Genomic DNA, 19745 nt, shown 5'->3' with positions numbered 1-19745 from the left:
CCTCAAAAAAACACATTTTTCTAAAGGCCATATTTGACTATAATTATATTAAAATGTTGATGTTGAAAAATTTGGGATGATGCACTAGGCTATACCTGTTTCAGTCGTATATATGCCCATAGAAAATTAATTTTCTAAATAAATAAGCTAAATAAGCGGAGGAATCAGGAAATTAATAGGGTAATGTATTAAGGTTTTTAGTCTATATTGACCTTAACAATACGTAAATTAATTAATTCTGTAATGTCAGAAATAACTAATAAAGACATGGTGGCAGTTTAACAGAGACTTAACTTTACTCCGCTCATAGTGCAATGCAATAGTGCAATACTGTCTTGTTCCTTGCTTTTTGAAGAAGCCAAACACATGTCTGCATCTTTCATTAAAGTGATATAGTTCACCCAAAACTGAAAACCATTTACTCACCCTCAAACTGTTTCAATCCTGTATGAATTTCTTTCTTCTGATGAACACAAAAGAAGATATTTTGAAGAATGTCGATAACCAGACAGTGGATGGACCCCATTGACTTCCATAGTAGGAAAAAAAAAATACTATGGAAGTCAATGGCTACCATCAACTGTCTGGTTATCGACATTCTTCAAAATATCTTCTTTTGTGTTCAGCAGAAGAAAGAAACTGGTTTGAAACAACCCGAGAGTGAGTAAATGATGATAAAAATTTTCATTTTTAACTAAGTGAACTAATCATTTAACAGAAATGAACTGTTGGCATATGTTTCACATCAATACTGTCCAGTTTGTCCTGTTGGACACGACACACAGCAATACTGTCAAGTGTCACTTGTGACCATTGCTCTGAGCCATGTTTTCAGTGTCCTAAGAGCATTGAAACTTTCTTTTAGTCCAGCTGATGAGACTGGGATGATTTGATCAACAGGCCTCTCATTTCAACAAGAGCAGCCTTCAACAGACCAAGCAATGTTATTTTTTCATGTTTTATGGGGACTATAAACTAACCTTACCTATCACAGAAAACTGACTGCATTTTTACATTTTCAAAAAACAAAATTCTGATTTATAAGCTGTTTTCTGAAAAAAAAAAAAAAAAAAAAGGACAAGGATTTCGGATATTGACATCTTTGTGGGGATATTTTGACCCTATAATGTAGAGTTGCACACACTCTCTCTCTCTCTCTCTCTCTCTCTCTCTCTCTCTCTCTCTCTCTCGCTCACGCACACACACACGCGCACACACACACACACACACACACACACACTCTCTCTCTCTCTCTCTCTCTCTCTCTCATGCGCGCACACACTCTCTCTCTCTCTCTTCTCTCTCTCTCTCTCTCTCTCTCTCTCTCTCTCTCTCTCTCACACACACACACACACACACACACACACACACACACACACACACACACACACACACACACACACACACTAACGATTATGTTAGTGTTATGTTACGATTGTCATTATATTGTAAAAACGTCTGTCCCCAAATCAATATTTGACGCAATTTGCCCCGTATTCTTGAGCACAGAACTGTTGATTTCTCCCTCGCTTACCGCATCTGGGTTTCCTTAGGACTCGGAGGAGTTTTGGCGCGTCGCACAACCGACTACAGCCTCTCACAAGTTAGAAAGAAAACACAAAGCCAATCAGTTTAGCGATGTGTTTTCAGGAGGCGGGACTCAGATCTATTAACCGTTTGTGTAATTGGCCAATTTTTTTTTTTTTACGACGACAAGCCGGAATGAAAACAAGCCGAAATTAACTAGGAGTAACGAGGCTATTTTTAAAATGTAAGGAGTAGAAAGTACAGATAATTGCGTGAAAATGTAAGGAGTAGAAGTAAAAAGTCGTCTGAAAAATTATTACTCCAGTAAAGTATAGATACCCAAAATTTCTACTTAAGTAATGTAACGAAGTATTTGTACTTCGTTACTTGACACCTCTGCATCTCTACCAAGGTATAAAGGGATAGTTCACCCAAAAATGAAAATTAGCCCATGATTTACACACCCTGAAGTCATCCTAGGTGTATATGACATTTTTCTTTCAGACAAATACAATCAGACTTATATTAATAAATGTCCTGGCTCTTCCAACCTTTATAATGGGAGTGAATGGGTATATTTTTTGGAGGTCCAGAAAAGTGCATCTATCCATCATAAAAGTGCACCTATCCATCATAAAAGTGCATCTATCCATCATAAAAGTGCATCTATCCATCATCGATCATAAAAAAGCATCTGTCCATCATAAAAGTGCATCTGTCCATCATAAAAGTGCATCTATCCGTCATAAAAGTGCATATATCCATCATAAAAGTGCATCTATCCATCATAAAAGTGCATCTGCCCATCATAAAAGTGCATCTATACATCATAAAAGTGCATCTGTCCATCATAAAAGTGCATCTATCCATCATAAAAGTGCATCTATCCGTCATAAAAGTGCATCTATCCATCATAAAAGTGCATCTGTCCATCATAAAAGTGCATCTGTCCATCATAAAAGTGCATCTATCCATCATAAAAGTGCATCTGCCCATCATAAAAGTGCATCTATCCATCATAAAAGTGCATCTATCCATCATAAAAGTGCATCTATCCATCATAAAAGTGCATCTGTCCATCATAAAAGTGCATCTATCCATCATAAAAGTGCATCTATCCATCATAAAAGTGCATCTGTCCATCATAAAAGTGCATCTGTCCATCATAAAAGTGCATCTATCCATCATAAAAGTGCATCTATCCATCATAAAAGTGCATCTGTCCATCATAAAAGTGCATCTATCCATCATAAAAGTGCATCTATCCATCATAAAAGTGCATCTATCCATCATAAAAGTGCATCTGTCCATCATAAAAGTGCATCTGTCCATCATAAAAGTGCATCTGTCCATCATAAAAGTGCATCTATCCATCATAAAAGTGCATCTGCCCATCATAAAAGTGCATCTATCCATCATAAAAGTGCATCTGCCCATCATAAAAGTGCATCTATCCATCATAAAAGTGCATCTGTCCGTCATAAAAGTGCATCTATCCATCATAAAAGTGCATCTATCTGTCATAAAAGTGCATCTGTCCATCATAAAAGTGCATCTGTCCATCATAAAAGTGCATCTGTCCATCATAAAAGTGCATCTATCCATCATAAAAGTGCATCTATCCATCATAAAAGTGCATCTATCCATCATAAAAGTGCATCTGTCCATCATAAAAGTGCATCTATCCATCATAAAAGTGCATCTATCCATCATAAAAGTGCATCTGTCCATCATAAAAGTGCATCTGTCCATCATAAAAGTGCATCTATCCATCATAAAAGTGCATCTATCCATCATAAAAGTGCATCTATCCATCATAAAAGTGCATCTGTCCATCATAAAAGTGCATCTATCCATCATAAAAGTGCATCTGTCCATCATAAAAGTGCATCTATCCATCATAAAAGTGCATCTATCCATCATAAAAGTGCATCTGTCCATCATAAAAGTGCATCTGTCCATCATAAAAGTGCATCTATCCATCATAAAAGTTCATCTATCCATCATAAAAGTGCATCTATCCATCATAAAAGTGCATCTGTCCATCATAAAAGTGCATCTGTCCATCATAAAAGTGCATCTATCATCATAAAAGTGCATCTGTCCATCATAAAAGTGCATCTGTCCATCATAAAAGTGCATCTATCATCATAAAAGTGCATCTGTCCATCATAAAAGTGCATCTGTCCATCATAAAAGTGCATCTGTCCATCATAAAAGTTCATCTATCCATCATAAAAGTGCATCTGTCCATCATAAAGTGCTTCACACAGGGTTAATAAAGGCCTTCTGAAGTGAAGCGATGCGTTTGTGTAAGAAAAATATCCATATTTAAAACTTTATCGACTAAAATAACTAGCTTCCAACAGATGGCCATACGTAAGTCAACTTACGCCACAAGAGTAACACTTTTCTATCAGGGATGGATGCACTTGTATGGACTTAAAAAAAATGGTGCCCATTCACTGCCATTATAAAGCTTGGAAGAGCCAGGACATGTTTTAATATAACTCTGATTGTATTCGTCTGAAAAAAGAGTCATATACACCTAGGATGACTTCAGGGTGAGTAAATCATGGGCTAATTTTCAATTTTTTGGGTGAACTATCCCTTTAAGTATTTACATCAGATGGAAAAGCCAAGATGCACATGCATAAAAAACATGCCCTCAATAATATAAAGATCATCCGATAAGACGACATGCCATAAACTCGATGGAAACACATTTACCAAATAAATCCCTCGATGCCCAACAATAAACTCATGTGACGCTTAAAAACACCCTTTATCAATCGCTTTCAACCAGGTATAATGTTGTGTTCTGTTGCATTGCTGTATTTGTGTTGTACTGTATCAGATTTTAGTTGAATTGTATAGCACTTTGTGTCAACCTTGAGTTGCGTTGAGAGTGCTTTATAAATAAAGAAAAAGAAAAGAAGGAAGGTCAGTGAGAAACAGTGTGATGCATGACATCATCCACAAGAGGGAAGCGTCGTCACACTTTACCCAGAAGTCTTTGAAAACGTGGCCCCGTTTTATATTACGAGTCTTCAACTGCTACTGTACTCATCATTTGATCCAATGCACGTTTAGTGTGCTTCTACACTGGACTTGTATTTAAAAAAATAGGTTACACTTTATTTACACACACACACACACACACACACACACACACACACACACCTGGACGCAGACGAGGACTGCAGGTCTACACTGGGCAGTCTGCAGAGTCGGGGTCGAGTTCGCTGGCTGGTTTTGAGGACACTGGTTTCCTCAGGCTGGTCGTACAGTGCAGGGGATTCTGGGAACACACTACACACAACACTCAGGGTTCACTTACAATACATCACTTGATTTTGTTAGACAGGCAACATGGAATTCTTTCAAGAGTCTTGGAAACATGGTAATTATTCCCTACCATGGTATAGCGAAGTCCAATAGTGTTATGGAATATATTTACTATGATACCATGGTATTAGTTTAAGTGCAAATAGCATAGTTTATGAATACAGGGTGACAATATATGGTTACACTTTATGTGAAGGTGTCATTGTTACAGTGTAATTATATATTTAAGTACTGAGGAATAATAATGAACATGCGTACTTACTAAAGTGTTAGGATTAGGGTGTTTTTAAGGGTTAGTTGCATGTAATTATGCACAATTTACTGTAATTACTATAGTAACTAAACGTAACGTGTAACAAGGACACTGTAAAATGAAGTGTAACCCAATTAAGTTTGCAGTGTGCTTGTTACACATTACATGTAGATACTAGAGTAAAATGTATAGATTATTAGTGCATGATTACATCATGCCAAACCCTAACCCTATAGTAAGTGCATGTAGTTTATTACTATTACTCAATACTTAAATGTGTAATTACACTGTAACAATGACACCTTTAAATTAGTGCAACCGAATACAGTCGATCAGTACCATGGTATATCTAAGCACAAGAAGTGATATGGAAATACTACAGTTTAGGGACATGCTGTTGTGGGATTGCCATATGTTCAGATATGGTAATACCATGGTATTCTTTTCTGTGCCTTACATCATATCATTTAAAAATATGTATTTTTTTTCCTCAACAAATTAATACTTTAATTCATCAAGGATGCATTTAATGGATCAAAAGTGACAGTAAAGACATTTATAATGTTACAAAAGATTTTTGTTTCAAATAAATGCTTTTCGGTTAAACTCTGTTCTTTGAAGAATCCTGAATTTGTTTATAATCATGGTTTCCACAAAAATATTACATTTAAAAAATCAATGTTCTTTTAATTTGTCAAGTCAAGTCAAGTCAAGTTTATTTATATAGCGCTTTTCACAACACAGGTTGTATCAAAGCAGCTTCACAGTAATAAATTAGAACAATACATAATAATAATTTGTAATAATATTTCAGTGTTGTGTTTTACTGTATTTTTGATCAAATAAAGGCAGCCTTGGTGAGCAGAAGAGACTTCTGTCAGAAACACTGAAACATCAGACCCCAAACCTTTAAGCAGTGTGAATATGGTATCAGAGTGTGTTATTACCATTTTACACCAGCAGCCGAGTTTGACCAAACGTACACAGCATATGTTTAGCCAACGCATTTATAAATTAGCGAAGGCATGTCGCGTTTTTACAGAGATAACAGGAAAATAATGCAACAAAGTTTATTTCCAGAAGAAAATAGCGTCACAGTCCAGCTTGAGTAAGTTCAGGGATGGTTCATTTTTGCTGTAAAACATTTATTAAATTTAGTTAATTTATTTATATAGCCACTCTGGAGAAAACAGTGATGTCATCGTCCAGCTCAGTTCAGTTCTCATGTAATGGTGTCAATGCAGGCAGATCAAAAAATCAATAATTTTGTTGAAAATTAAATTAAGCCAAAAGCCAATGGCGACAAAGGCGAGGAACCGAAACTCCATCAGTGACAGAAAAAGCCCACTGAGAGCATCTGGTCTACACGAGGCCTGAGACAGAAAGCTGTTGTTGAGATCTGGGCACTAGATGATATCTGCCGTCGCGCCGCACACAGGGCGTAACCAGAGAAAACACGGACCATCAGAATTAGCCGTGCTGCAAAATAACAGGCTTCTGCACTGAATTAATCCAGTTTACAGTTCACACTCACTGAAGAGTTCACATTAAAAGAGAGGAACTGGGTTACGCTATTTCAATAGTCCACTTTAGACATTTTTCTAACTATAAGTAACTCCGGAAAATACACGGATAATGTGTCCCGGGATCATTTGATTGTGGTTCATTCACACTGCCAGTGATTTTCCAGAATCTGTGAGTGCGTTCACACACATCCCGTAAAGATCCCGTAAAGACAAGTGATGTCAGGATGTGATAACTCCTGTCAGATGCCAGTTCTGCTGATAACTCTTCGTCATTTCTACAGAAGACGAGTCCATACTCCCCAGTAGCACCACTGGGTTTGCCGAGTGGCTCGTTCCCCATACGCTGTAGCGTAGGTTGTAGAAATATATATAACGTGCGATATCACTACGACACACCCCTTACGGCATTGGTCCTGGCTTTTGTTCACACAGGGCGCGTTACAGGACTGATCCCGGATATGATACTAGGTCCCCATCCCGGCATCAATCCGGGATGTGTTTCACCCAAAAATACTTAAAAAATAAGTAATTAGTTCACCCAAAAATGAAAATTAGCCCATGATTTACTCACCCTGAAGTCATTCTAGGTGTATATGACATTCTTTTTTCAGACGAATAGACAGACTCTTTTTTCTTGGCTCTTCCAAGTTTTATGATGGGAGTGAATGGGTAAATTTTTTGGAAGTCCATGATAAAAGTGCATCTATCCATGATAAAAGTTCATCTATCCATCATAAAAGTGCATCTATCCATCATAAAAGTGCATCTATCTATAATAAAAGTGCATCTATCATCATAAAAGTGCATCTATCTATAATAAAAGTGCATCTATCCATCATAAAAGTGCATCTATTTATAATAAAAGTGCATCTATCATCATAAAACTGCATCTATCTATAATAAAAGTGCATCTATCCATCATAAAAGTGCATCTATCTATAATAAAAGTGCATCTATCCATCATAAAAGTGCATCTATCCATCATAAAAGTGCATCTATCCATGATAAAAGTGCATCTATCTATAATAAAAGTGCATCTATCCATCATAAAAGTGCATCTATCTATAATAAAAGTGCATCTATCCATCATAAAAGTGCATCTATCCATGATAAAAGTGCATTCATCTATAATAAAAGTGCATATATCCATCATAATAGTGCATCTGTCTATCATAAAAGTGTATTTATCTATAATAAAAGTGCATCTATCCATGATAAAAGTGCATCTATTTATTATAAAAGTGCATCTATCTATTATAAAAGTGCATCTGTCCATGATAAAAGTGCATCTGTCCATGACAAAAGTGCATTTATCTATAATAAAAGTGCATCTGTCCATCATAAAAGTGCATCTGTCCATCATAAAAGTTCATCTATCCATGATAAAAGTTCATCTATCCATGATAAAAGTTCATCTATCCATCATAAAAGTTCATCTATCCATGATAAAAGTTCATCTATCCATCATAAAAGTGCATCTATCCATCATAAAAGTGCATCTATCCATCATAAAAGTGCATCTATCCATCATAAAAGTGCATCTATCCATCATAAAAGTGCATCTGTCCATCATAAAAGTGCATCTGTCCATCATAAAAGTGCATCTATTCATCATAAAAGTGCATCTATCCATCATAAAAGTGCATCTATCCATCATAAAAGTGCATTTATATGTAATAAAAGTGCATCTATCCATACGCCGTACGCATCGATTTACGCCGATTGTATTTGTCTGAAAGAAGAATGTCATATACACCTATGTATTCAGGGTGGCTTCAGGGTGAGTAAATCACAGGCTAATTTTAATTTTTGGGTGAACTATCCCTTCAACTTCACAACACATGTGTGCTGAGTGGTGTTTCTGTACCTGGACAGGTTTTCCCCGTAACCCTGCGGTGGACGGTCGCTCCTCACAGGACTGAAGTCTGAACACACGTCCTCGGTTCGGTCCAGGCTGGACTGAGCCGACGCCGGCCCGCACATCTGTCTCTGGTAGTACATGTGTACGCTGTCCCGGGAGGGAGTGTTCCCCTGCAGAGAAGCAGACCGGCGTTAAACCTCAACGTTTGCAGTTCTGTCCGGTCCAAGCACGATGCTCATTCATCAGAGGTGTAATGATGTATGTGACCCTGGACCACAAAACCAGTCACAAGGGTCAAGGTTGAGATTTGAAAGCTGAATAAATAAGCTTTACATTGATGTATGGTTTGTTAGGATAGGACGATATTTGGCTGAGATTAACTATTTGAAAATCTGGAATCTGAGGGTGCAAAAAAATCGAAACATTGAGAAAATCTCCTTTAAAGTTGTGCATTTATGTTCATGATTGTGGTGCATCCACTCACAAAAATACATTTTTGATATATTTACGGTAGGAAATTTACAAAATATCTTCACGGAACATGATCTTTACTTAAAGGGTTAGTTCACCCAAAAATTTAAATTCTGTCAGTAATTACTCACCCTCATGTTGTTCCAACCACGTAAGACCTTCGTTCATCTTCGGAACACAAATTAAGATATTTTTGATGAAATCTGAGCCATGTCTCACTCCTCCATAGGCTTCTATGTGACCGAAACTTGCTGGCCCAGAAAAGTAATTAAAGAGATCGTTAATATAGTCCAAGTGACTCCAGTGGCTCAATCTTAAGTATATCAAGCGACGAGAATACTTTCTGTGCGCAAAAACAAATAAAAATAACGACTTTATTCCACTTTTCATTTCCTTCTCTCTGGGCCTCTAGTTGGTTCGCGTAGTCTTTTTGCGCACAATGCGCAGCGCGTCTGTGTTACACGTCACCACGTAGGCTCACTATTGGCCGACGCCGGTCATGTGTGTGTTGCGTGATGACGTGCAACACAGACACGCAGCGCAAAAACACTACGAGGCCCAGAGAGAAGGAAATGAAAAGTGGAATAAAGTCGTTATTTTTGTTTGTTTTTGCGCACAAAAAGTATTCTCGTCGCATGATAAACTTAATGTAGTGCCACTGTAGTTACTTGGACTATTTTAACGATGTTTTAATAACTATTCTGGGCCGGTGAGTTTCGGTCACACTGGAAGCCTATGGAGGAGTCAAAATTCTGTCAGATTTCATCAAAAATATCTTAATTTGTGTTCCGAAGATGAACGAAAGACTTACATGGTTGGAACAACATGAGGGTGAGTAATTACTGACAGAATTTTCATTTTTGGGTGAACTAACCCTTTAATATCCTAATGATTTTGGCATAAAAGAAAAATCTATAATTTTGACCCATACAATGTATTGTTGGCTATTGCCACAGATATACCCGTGCGACTCGAGACTGGTCCAGGGTCACATATAAGTGATGTTCCATTACGTTTTAAAATAACGTACACCTACACTATACCCTAAACCTCCCCGATAGTGTTAACAAAAGCAAATGCGACATAAAAACGTAATCGTAACCTTGGCATTTTAGTTTGTTTTGTGAACTTTGAGCTCTTCTATCATGACTCGTCTTTCACAGGATCGTTCCGGATCTCTCCACATTATAAGTATAATCCTGTACAGCTGAGCTACTGAACAAGCATCAGTAAAACTGAACATATGGAGCTGGTTAAGTGACGCAAACTCCAAAATATATTCATTTACAAATCATGCACTATGGTAAAAAGTGTTTTGAGGTCATAACATAATTGTGCAAGGAGCCGCTTGAATACAAGTCTTTATTAATTCATAATCTGCCCCTGTAATCATAACTGTGTGTGAAAACGATTAAAAGTTCTTGCTGTTTCACTGCCTCTAGTGTTCATTTCTGTTAGAAACCGCAGCGATATGTACGTACTGGAACGTATTTTGCGTTTTGCAAAAATGTTGCCACAGGAACACTTTTCCAACGAGCCTGTGTTGCACAACAGCATTCAGCAGTGTGTGTGTGTGTGTGTGACAGTACCTTCTTGACCTCGTGTGTGAGCATGCAGCGCTCGATGCGCAGGACGCTGGAGATGTCGATGTGCTCCTGACAGATGGAGTTCAGCCAGGCCGTGAAGCTGTCCAGCAGGGCCAGGAAAAGCACCCAGGAGAACTTCACGATGTTAAACACTCGTTTCATGATGTTATCTGGAGCGGAGAGAGCAGAGCTTCAGGACCGCTGGACTGATGAACTCATCGAGCTTATAATAATAATAATAATAACACGAGGAGGCCGTTGAAGTGTTCATACCTGGACCTTCAGACACCTCCTCTTCCTCCTCCTCCTCCTCCTCTTCTGCTACACCTTCCTCTTGATTCTCCTCAACGGCCACATGCACTGCACAGGGAGAACACACTGCATTAATAGGGGCTTTCACACCGGATCGTTTTAGGAACTGACCACTGGGGGGGTCCCCGAGAACTAATGGTTCCCCTAGGAATTATAATAATTATTATTATTTGAGGAAGGTTTTCTGGTTGCATTCGCATCGCCAGTAGGAACTCTGAAGAGACGAAAGCCGCGTTTGATGTTGGGACTTTTATTTTGACAGCGCTGAGAACGACTGAGCTCAAAGTGTTCGCATTCTCCGTGTTCATTAGTTTCCGATCTGTCTAACAGTCCTGTCTAATACGTTATTAGATAGATGTTTTATACTAATGCTAATATACTAATATGCTAATATAATAAAGTTATTAGCGTATGTCGTGTGGTTGATGTGCAGAAACACATAATCATGATTCTTTCTCAGGTTTTCTCCTCAGCGTAAAGGTTTAGAGCTCCATCTATCACTGTTTTCCATGTCTGTAGAGTTAGTTTCTGGAGTAAATATACAGGCTATAATCTGTGTGTTTACACAGCCTTTTTAAAAATGGCGGGTGCTGGTGTTTCGCGTGCGTTCGGCCAATCAGCGAACACTAACGTCACGGAGAGTTCCTATAGACCTTATGTAGCCCCGCCCCTTTTCAGCGCTGCGCTCGTTGTCTTTTGTCTGTATTTTCACAGCGATCTTGCGTATTTATGAATGATGGCTCGTTTAAAATCTTCCCGGTCTGCTGACATTTGTTAAGACATCTGCTTTAAACATTACAATCCTCATGATAACTTTCGTTAACTTTACATGAAGTAAATCCACTTCAAAAGCGAATTACTCCTGGACAGCGATGCCATAGAGATACGCCGATATTTAGACTGACTCTGAAGTAGGAGTAAATGAGTTCCTCCAAAAGGAGTTCCTAGAACTAAAATCGTTCCTAGTTCCTCCGGTGCGAACACGCCGATATCCGGGAACTTCCACCAATAGTTCTAGGAACGTTCCTCCGGTGCGAAAGCCCCTAATGTTACAATAATGTAATTACTATCTATCTATCTATCTATCTATCTATCTATCTATCTATCTATCTATCTATCAAATGTTACACAAAACTTTATTTTTTTGTAATTTTACGCAATTTTATCCAATGTTCATATTTCTATTCTGGAAAATAAGCTAATTATGCTAACTACATAATGCCTAATTTACATATTTAAACAATTAATTTTCATAAAACTTGTAATGCAAACTTTTTTGATGTTGTTTTTTGTGTGCAATTTCTTATCTATCTAGGAAGTACGGAACTATTATCTACATTTCCCCCTGTTCACCTGGAGTGTCTTGCCTTGAATATATGAACTGAATGTTTTATTGTCTCTGTCTGGCAGCCGAATCGGCTGAAACCCCTTCCAGGCGTCATATGGGATGAATCGACCGGAGCGAATGCAACACAGTCCCAGGAATGTCAGGCCTGAAGCCGCCCACCAGGAGGGATCTGGCAGCCGGAGACCCGGGCCTGTGTCCACACAGAGGGTTTAATCAGGCACTCGATGTTCCCAGGAGTCGCGTGGAGTGTACAAGACGTCTATTAATGACCCGAGCGTGGCGTTCAGAGGAACAGAGCGCTATAGAGCGGCCCAGACCCGTCCTAACGCTGACATGAGCAGTCACCAGGGCACAAACATGCTCCAATAAACCAGCAGAGCAGAACTTCTGACACCTCCACTGTATTTAAAGTGTTTTTTTCTTCAACACAATGTACCAACACATATAATGTACAAAAACAAAACAAACAAACAAACAAACACCGGGGCTCATATTACATGAAAAGTGCAATAGCACAAACCAACACTGGATAATACAGTGTGTGCTCTGGAAGTCAGAGTTAACAATACACTGCAATCAATAAAAGCCACAGACACACTGTAAAAAACTAATCATGAGTCATCATTTACATTAAAAAGATTAAGGTGATAATTAAAAATATTGTGTATATTTTATTAAGAAAATTGTGGTTCAGTGTTTTTTTTAAATATTGAGAACATTTCACTAATAAAACCAAGAGATACATTTTCCAAGAGATACAAAGAAACGCACATTTTTGAGGTTTGAATTGAGGAACTAATAAAGCTGATACAATTAAGGGAAAAGGGAAACCTATTTATTTTAAGAGAATTAGCACAATTATGCGGTTTTATTTAGAGACATCATTGTTAGTTCCCAGCATGCTTTGCTGGGATTAAATACTGAAATTAAGGGTTATTTAATGTGTATTTGAGTAAAGGGAAACATCTGTTAATGTTTAATGTTCAGTTATGTTTGACATTTGAAAGAGTTTCTATTATGTTGTAGTTTTGATCGTAACCACTGTGCAGAAGAGCAGGGCTTATGGTTATCTGCATGTTTTAATATTCTGAAGCATGTTGCTTTGTTCAATAACTTCGCTAATGATAGAGCTAACGAGTGTGTGTCTGTGCTGTGCTAGCTGCATACAGTGTTAGTAATAAAATATAACTCAAAGTCAAATATAAACTGGTAATTTCTATTCACTTGAATTCACACAATTTTGAGTAAAAAAAATGTGTGAATTTTTCCCACTTAAAAAAAATAATAATAATTCTATTCACATGAATTCACACAATCATGAGTAAAAAATACTTAAAATAAAAAAGCATATCTCACTAAAAATATTAAAGTCCCCATGAAATCAAAATTGACCCTATTTACTTTGTTAGCGCATATTACTAGTCTTGTGGTGAACAATTAATCCGTGCAAGAAAATATAAAAAAAAATAATAATTTACCATGGTAATCTTTAATCAAAATCTGAAAATGCCCCTCCCCTCTGCATTGGAGGACCTTCTCTGATGACGTAGGTTTGAGGAATTGGTTTGGGCAACGCTTAACCACTCCCCTCAAACCGTTAGTCTGTTATGAGCGAGAGATGGAGAGGAGGAGCGCTAGAGTAAAACCCTGCCCTCTGTTCAATATTCCGTTTCACTGGGAAATACGTCACAGCACTGGAGAAAAGTCGTTTGCAACTTCCGGTTCACGGGGACTTTAAATTCATTATGTCGATGGAGGTCACGTGATGCGAAGCAGGTAGGAGCGCTTAAACAGGGCTGCCCAAATTGATGACATTTTGTGAAATATAAAGACAGCTAACTGCGACTAAACATATGAACCAAAGAGGGTAATGTCTCTGCCGGACATTTGGGCGAAGGAGAAGCCGGAAAAATCTCGAGTTTTGCGCCAGAAATCAAAAAAATCTCAGCCGGCTGTGGGGACCGAGGCCTCGGGTAGGAAAAACATGGCTGACGACAGCGACGACAAGCTGGAAAGTTTAGTTGCTAAGATAAGTGACAGTCTGTACGATAAGCTCAGCGCCAGTATGGATACGAAACTTGACAAGATTGTCCAATCTGTCAACACGGCATGTGAGCAAATAACAAATCTGGAGAAAAGAATGGACAATGCTGAACAAAGAATCTCCGACACGGAAGATAACAACGCTGAGTTATTAGCAAGATTGGAGAACGCTGAGACCCGCCTGGAAGACGCCATGAGTCGGCTGGAGGATCAGGAGAACCGGTCGCGTCGTAATAACGTCAAAATTATTAATTTAAAAGAGAAAACTGAAGGGACCAACCCTAAAGATTTCTTTGAGACATGGCTACCTGAAGTCCTGAACATGAAGGTGAAGAACGATAGGATCAAAGTGGACAGATGCCACCGCACCCCAGCTCAGCCTCGCACCGGCTCCACTAGACCGAGAGTGGTTTACCTACGCCTTCACAACTTCGCGGACAAACAGCTGATCATGCAGAGTGCTCGGAACTTGGGAGAAATAGTGGTCGCCGGGAGCCGTATTCACTTCTTTGAAGATTTCTCACCAGCGCTGCAGAAGAAGCGCCGTGACTTTCCAGAGGTGAAGAAGACTTTCCGCGCACTTGGGATTCCTTACAGGATGATTTACCCAGCGGTGCTACGAGTCAACGCCGAGGACAAGGTCCATCTTTTCAAAACTCCGGCAGAGGCGCAGAGGTATGCAGACGGCGTGAGCAGAGTTACTTAATGGACAGTAATATACATTTTTCAATGCAGTCAAGGTAAAGTTTTGTTCTTCCATAATATGGGCAAATGCATATGGTTAATAGTTTTTTTTGGTTTGACAAATGCAGCTCTACGCCATTGGTATAAAGGTTAGCGCATTCAATGTTGTGATATTAGTCAGCAGTTATTATTGTATTCAACAACATTTAAAAAAAAAAAAAAAAAAAAAAAAGAGAAAGCAGGACTGTTTGGGGAAGCCCTGTCTCATCCTAGTTTGGTTTAAAGACATCCTTAGTTGGGAAGTGTTGTAGAGCCAATGTGTCACATGCGCCTTATCAGGGAGGCTTGGTTACAGCAGAGATGTTTCCTTTTTTGTGTTAATAGTTCAGGGTTTTCAAGTTTGTTTTGCTTGTTTGTGTGTGTGTTTTTTTTTTTGTTTTTTTTTGTTTTTTTGTTTTATATTGCATCACCACCACCAAGGGAAGTGTCATTTCAAATATGCCACACACTGGTCCGAATATATGATAGAATAATTATATGTTGGCTATGAATGCTGTTAAATTTTGTACATTTAATGTAAAGGGCATCCACCACCCTATAAAACGCAAGAAAATATTAAGCACTTTAAAAAAAGAAAGGGTACACATTGCATTCTTACAGGAAACGCATCTGGTGGATAAAGAGCATGCCAAGCTAAAAAGGGACTGGGTGGGTCAAGCTCACTACTCATCATTTTCGTCCAACAGTAGAGGGGTAGCTATTCTTATACACAAATCTATTCCATTCGTACTGGGCACTTGCAAAAAAGATTCTGAGGGTAGATATATTTTGTCCATTCATGGTACCCCACTAACTATGATGAATATCTATGCACCCACTCCACCGCTATCGTCATTTTGGACTAGAATCGGATCTGAACTTGCAGAGTTTAAATGCGGTCTTACACTGTTGGGGGGGGATTTTAATTGTGCATTAGACAAGTTATTGGATAGATCACCAACATCTAGCAACATTCAGCATAATTCTGGGGGTCCTCTTGTGAAAATGTTGGAAGAAATTAATATGATGGATGTTTGGCGAACCCTGCACCCCTCAGTGAAAGACTTTACATTTTATTCTAATCCGCATAACTCTTATTCCCGAATCGACTATTTTTTTTTACCATCAGAGTCATTAGGACAAGTAAACACGTGTAATATAGGATCTATATATTTAAGTGACCATGCTCCGGTCTATTTAGATTTTAACATGTGCGATACAACAACCAAAGCAACAAAATGGCGGTTTCCATCCTATATTCTAAATGATAAGGAATTTAAGAAAAAGATGGAGGAGGAGCTTGATTTGTATTTTGATAAAAATGACAATGAGGACACAAATCCTGAGTTTTTGTGGGAAGCTGCCAAGGCATATATTCGGGGATTCACGATCTCATATATGTCGCACAAAAAAAAAGAGCTAATGAGGAAACAGACCCAACTGGAAAAGGATTTAAAAGCAGCAGAGACAGCCCACAAATCTAATGCTACAAGAGCTAATTTTATTAAGGTGCAATCAGTAAGAGCAGCTCTCAATTCAGTTCTTAATGAAAAAGCCTCCAGGTCATTGTTTTATCAAAAACAACGGTTATATGAATATGGCAACAAACCCAGTAAGTATTTGGCTCGTTTGCTTAGCCACAGGGAAACTAACAATACCATAGGGTCAATTAGAGATTCTAAAGGGATAAGGCATTTTGATAGAAACCGTATTAGTTCTGTTTTTGTCTCCTTTTATGAGTCTCTATATAAGTCTGAAAATATTAGTACCAAGGAAGATCTTGAAAAGTACTTCTCACAGATTAAATTACCCACATTAACAGAAGAACAACAGGAGATCCTAGGCAGGCCCATAGATGAAAAGGAAATTTTGAAAGCACTGTCCTTGATGAACAATGGAAAAGCCCCCCGGCCCGGATGGGCTCCCTGTAGAATGGTTTAAAGCATTTAAAGAAAAGATTGTTTCCTATTTATTAAGAACATTTAACTATAGTTTTACCACAACTCAACATTTACCAGAAACAATGACACATGCAAATATCTGTCTTATCTTAAAAAAGGATAAGGATCCAGAGGACCCAGCATCCTATAGACCAATCTCACTAATTAATGTTGATGCCAAAATACTGGCAAAAATTTTAAGCCTAAGACTAGAATCTTTGATAAGATTATTAATCAAACGCGATCAATCAGGGTTTATAAAAGGGAGGAACTCGTTTCATAACATACGCAGACTCCTAAACATCATACAATGTGCTAACAATAAAAACATCAAGGGCTTGATAGTGTCCTTGGACTCACTAAAAGCATTTGACAGAGTCGAATGGACATATTTATTTTATGCGATGGATAGATTCCAACTGGGCGATAAATTTAAAGATTGGGTAAAACTGTTGTATTCATCCCCTAAAGCAGCTGTGATTACCAACTCTCATTGTTCAAATATCTTTCCTCTGGAGCGTGGTACGCGACAGGGATGCCCTCTGAGTCCTCTCTTGTTCGCGTTAGCCATTGAACCCTTCGCAGAGCTTATCAGAACTTCCTCCGAGATAAAGGGGTTTTCTATCGAGGATGCAGAGCACAGGATCTCATTATACGCAGATGATGTGTTGCTGTATCTGACTGAAATAGATGGCAGCATTCCCAAATTACTTGAATATATAAAACAATTTGGACACATATCTGGCTTTAAAGTAAACTTATTAAAAACAGAAGCAATGCCAATAGGCGCCCTGACAGGCTCAGATCCACCCATGGGATTTCCTTTTCGGTGGGCACCCAAAGAAATAACTTATCTTGGTATAAAAGTGAGCCCTTGTCTAAAAAAATTGTTTAAATTGAATTTAGACCCAGTGCTGGTGCGTATAGGAGAGGACTTAGATAGGTGGAAAATGCTACCTGTATCCTGGTTGGGACGTATAAGCATACTCAACATGAATATACTCCCTAGACTCATGTATCCCTTACAAATGTTACCAAACTCGGTTCCAAACTCTTGGTTTTCAAGGCTGGAAAAACTATTTACTCAGTACATCTGGCAGGGGAAAAAAGTAAGAATGAAAATGAGTAAATTACAGAGAAATAGAGATCAGGCAGGTTTAGCTGTTCCAAATATTCGTTTCTATTATTGGGCTGTACAATTGCGGTATATATATGAATGGGTGAATCCTGATGCTTCAAATACATGGATTGATATAGAATCCAGTTGTTGTGGTCTTGTATCATTAAAATACTGTCCTTTCATATCCTATAAAAAGACTAAATTAGAATTGCAGAACAACTTCATTGTGTCGAACACTATTAAAACATGGCACAAAATGTTGTTGTTTTTTAAACTGAAAGATCACTTTTCGCTACTGGCCCCAACATATCAAAATCCAGACTTTATTCCATCATGTCAAGACTCTGTGTTTAAACTTTGGTATGAGAGAGGTTTGGACCAGCTTGTCAAACTGTATGAAGGAGAGTCATTGGAGTCATTTGAGGCTTTAAAAAACAGGTATTCTTTACACTCGTCTCATTTTTTCCGTTACCTACAAATTAGACATTATATCCCAAAATCAATACAACCCCCAAATCTGACATTCTTGGAGCGCATTTTTACAGATAATAAACCAAAGAGATTTATTTCCCATGTATATAAAACATTTTCATCAAATATTACATATACAACAGATCATCTTAAAAGGCAATGGCAAACTGATTTAGGGATAGAAATAAATGAAGAGAAATGGTCTTTGCTGATAAAAAACACACTCAAGATTTTGAGGTGCAACTCTGACCGAGAAACACAATTTAAAATATTACACAGACTCCACTTTACACCTTTGTTAAGAGGCAAGCTGGGCCTTAGTTCACCATACTGCTGTAAATGCAATATTGAAATAGGGACATATGCACATATGTTTTGGAAGTGTGTTAAAATCCAAAAATATTGGACTGATGTTAAAAATGAAGTGAGCACGCTATTGGGATATAATTTAGAACTTTCACCGTTTCATTGTGTTCTTGCTGCTAAAGTGGACAATGCAAGGGACAAGCATAACGCAAAACTGACGGAAATTCTTCTTCATGTAGCAAGAAAGACTATTTTGAAATTTTGGATTTCCAGTGACTGTCCTACAATTGAGGACTGGTACACCGAGGTCTTGAGGATACTCCCTCTGGAGAGACTTACATATTTTCTACATGATAACAATGACGGATTTCTGGACATCTGGCGACCGGTTCTTCATATAACTAACCTTGCATGACCACATAATTGCTAACAATGTACCTGTGATGGTGTGGATTGTTCTGAAAATGGAACTTTAACACTTCAATGGATCTAGTGGTGATGACACTTGTATGTGAGACATGATTTTTTTTTTTTTTTTTTTTTTTTTTTTATGCATTGCTGTTGATTACTTGTATTATTTTATTTTATTTGTTTGTTTTTTGTTAATGTAAAAAAAAAAAGGGGGGGGGGGGGTTAAAACGTATTCTACTTGAATGTAATATGCTCTATGACCCCAAATAAAAAGAAATGAAAAAAAAAAAAAAAAAATTCATTATGTCATAAACTAAATAAATTTGGGGATTTTACATGATTTATTCAGGAAGATTCCATGAAAGAAATCAAGCCTTAACTACTCAAAAATATGTGTAAATATCAGTAATTTCTTTTTACAGTGTATAAGCAATAAAATAGGGTTAATATAGTGCAAATTAAAATATATTTGCATACGAATATAATCCCTAATCAGGCA

General features: G+C 37.9%; 1 protein-coding gene across 2 annotated transcripts in view; it reads right to left on the bottom strand.

Moving 5' to 3' along the window:
• piezo2a (piezo-type mechanosensitive ion channel component 2a) overlaps positions 1–19745 on the bottom strand; it is a 212844-nt gene that overhangs the window by 27352 nt on the left and 165747 nt on the right. For both annotated transcript variants that reach the window (XM_081353359.1, XM_081353360.1), the window contains 4 exons: positions 10846–10932; positions 10576–10742; positions 8522–8685; positions 4711–4839 (listed from right to left, as the gene is read on the bottom strand). In XM_081353359.1, the coding sequence (XP_081209485.1) occupies positions 4711–4839; positions 8522–8685; positions 10576–10742; positions 10846–10932 (547 nt within the window). The remainder of the gene's footprint in view (positions 1–4710; positions 4840–8521; positions 8686–10575; positions 10743–10845; positions 10933–19745) is intronic.

Source organism: Scardinius erythrophthalmus (assembly GCF_964197995.2).
Source record: "Scardinius erythrophthalmus genome assembly, chromosome: 22".
Lineage (NCBI taxonomy): Eukaryota > Metazoa > Chordata > Actinopteri > Cypriniformes > Leuciscidae > Scardinius > Scardinius erythrophthalmus.
This window is presented reverse-complemented; position numbering and strand designations above follow the sequence as displayed.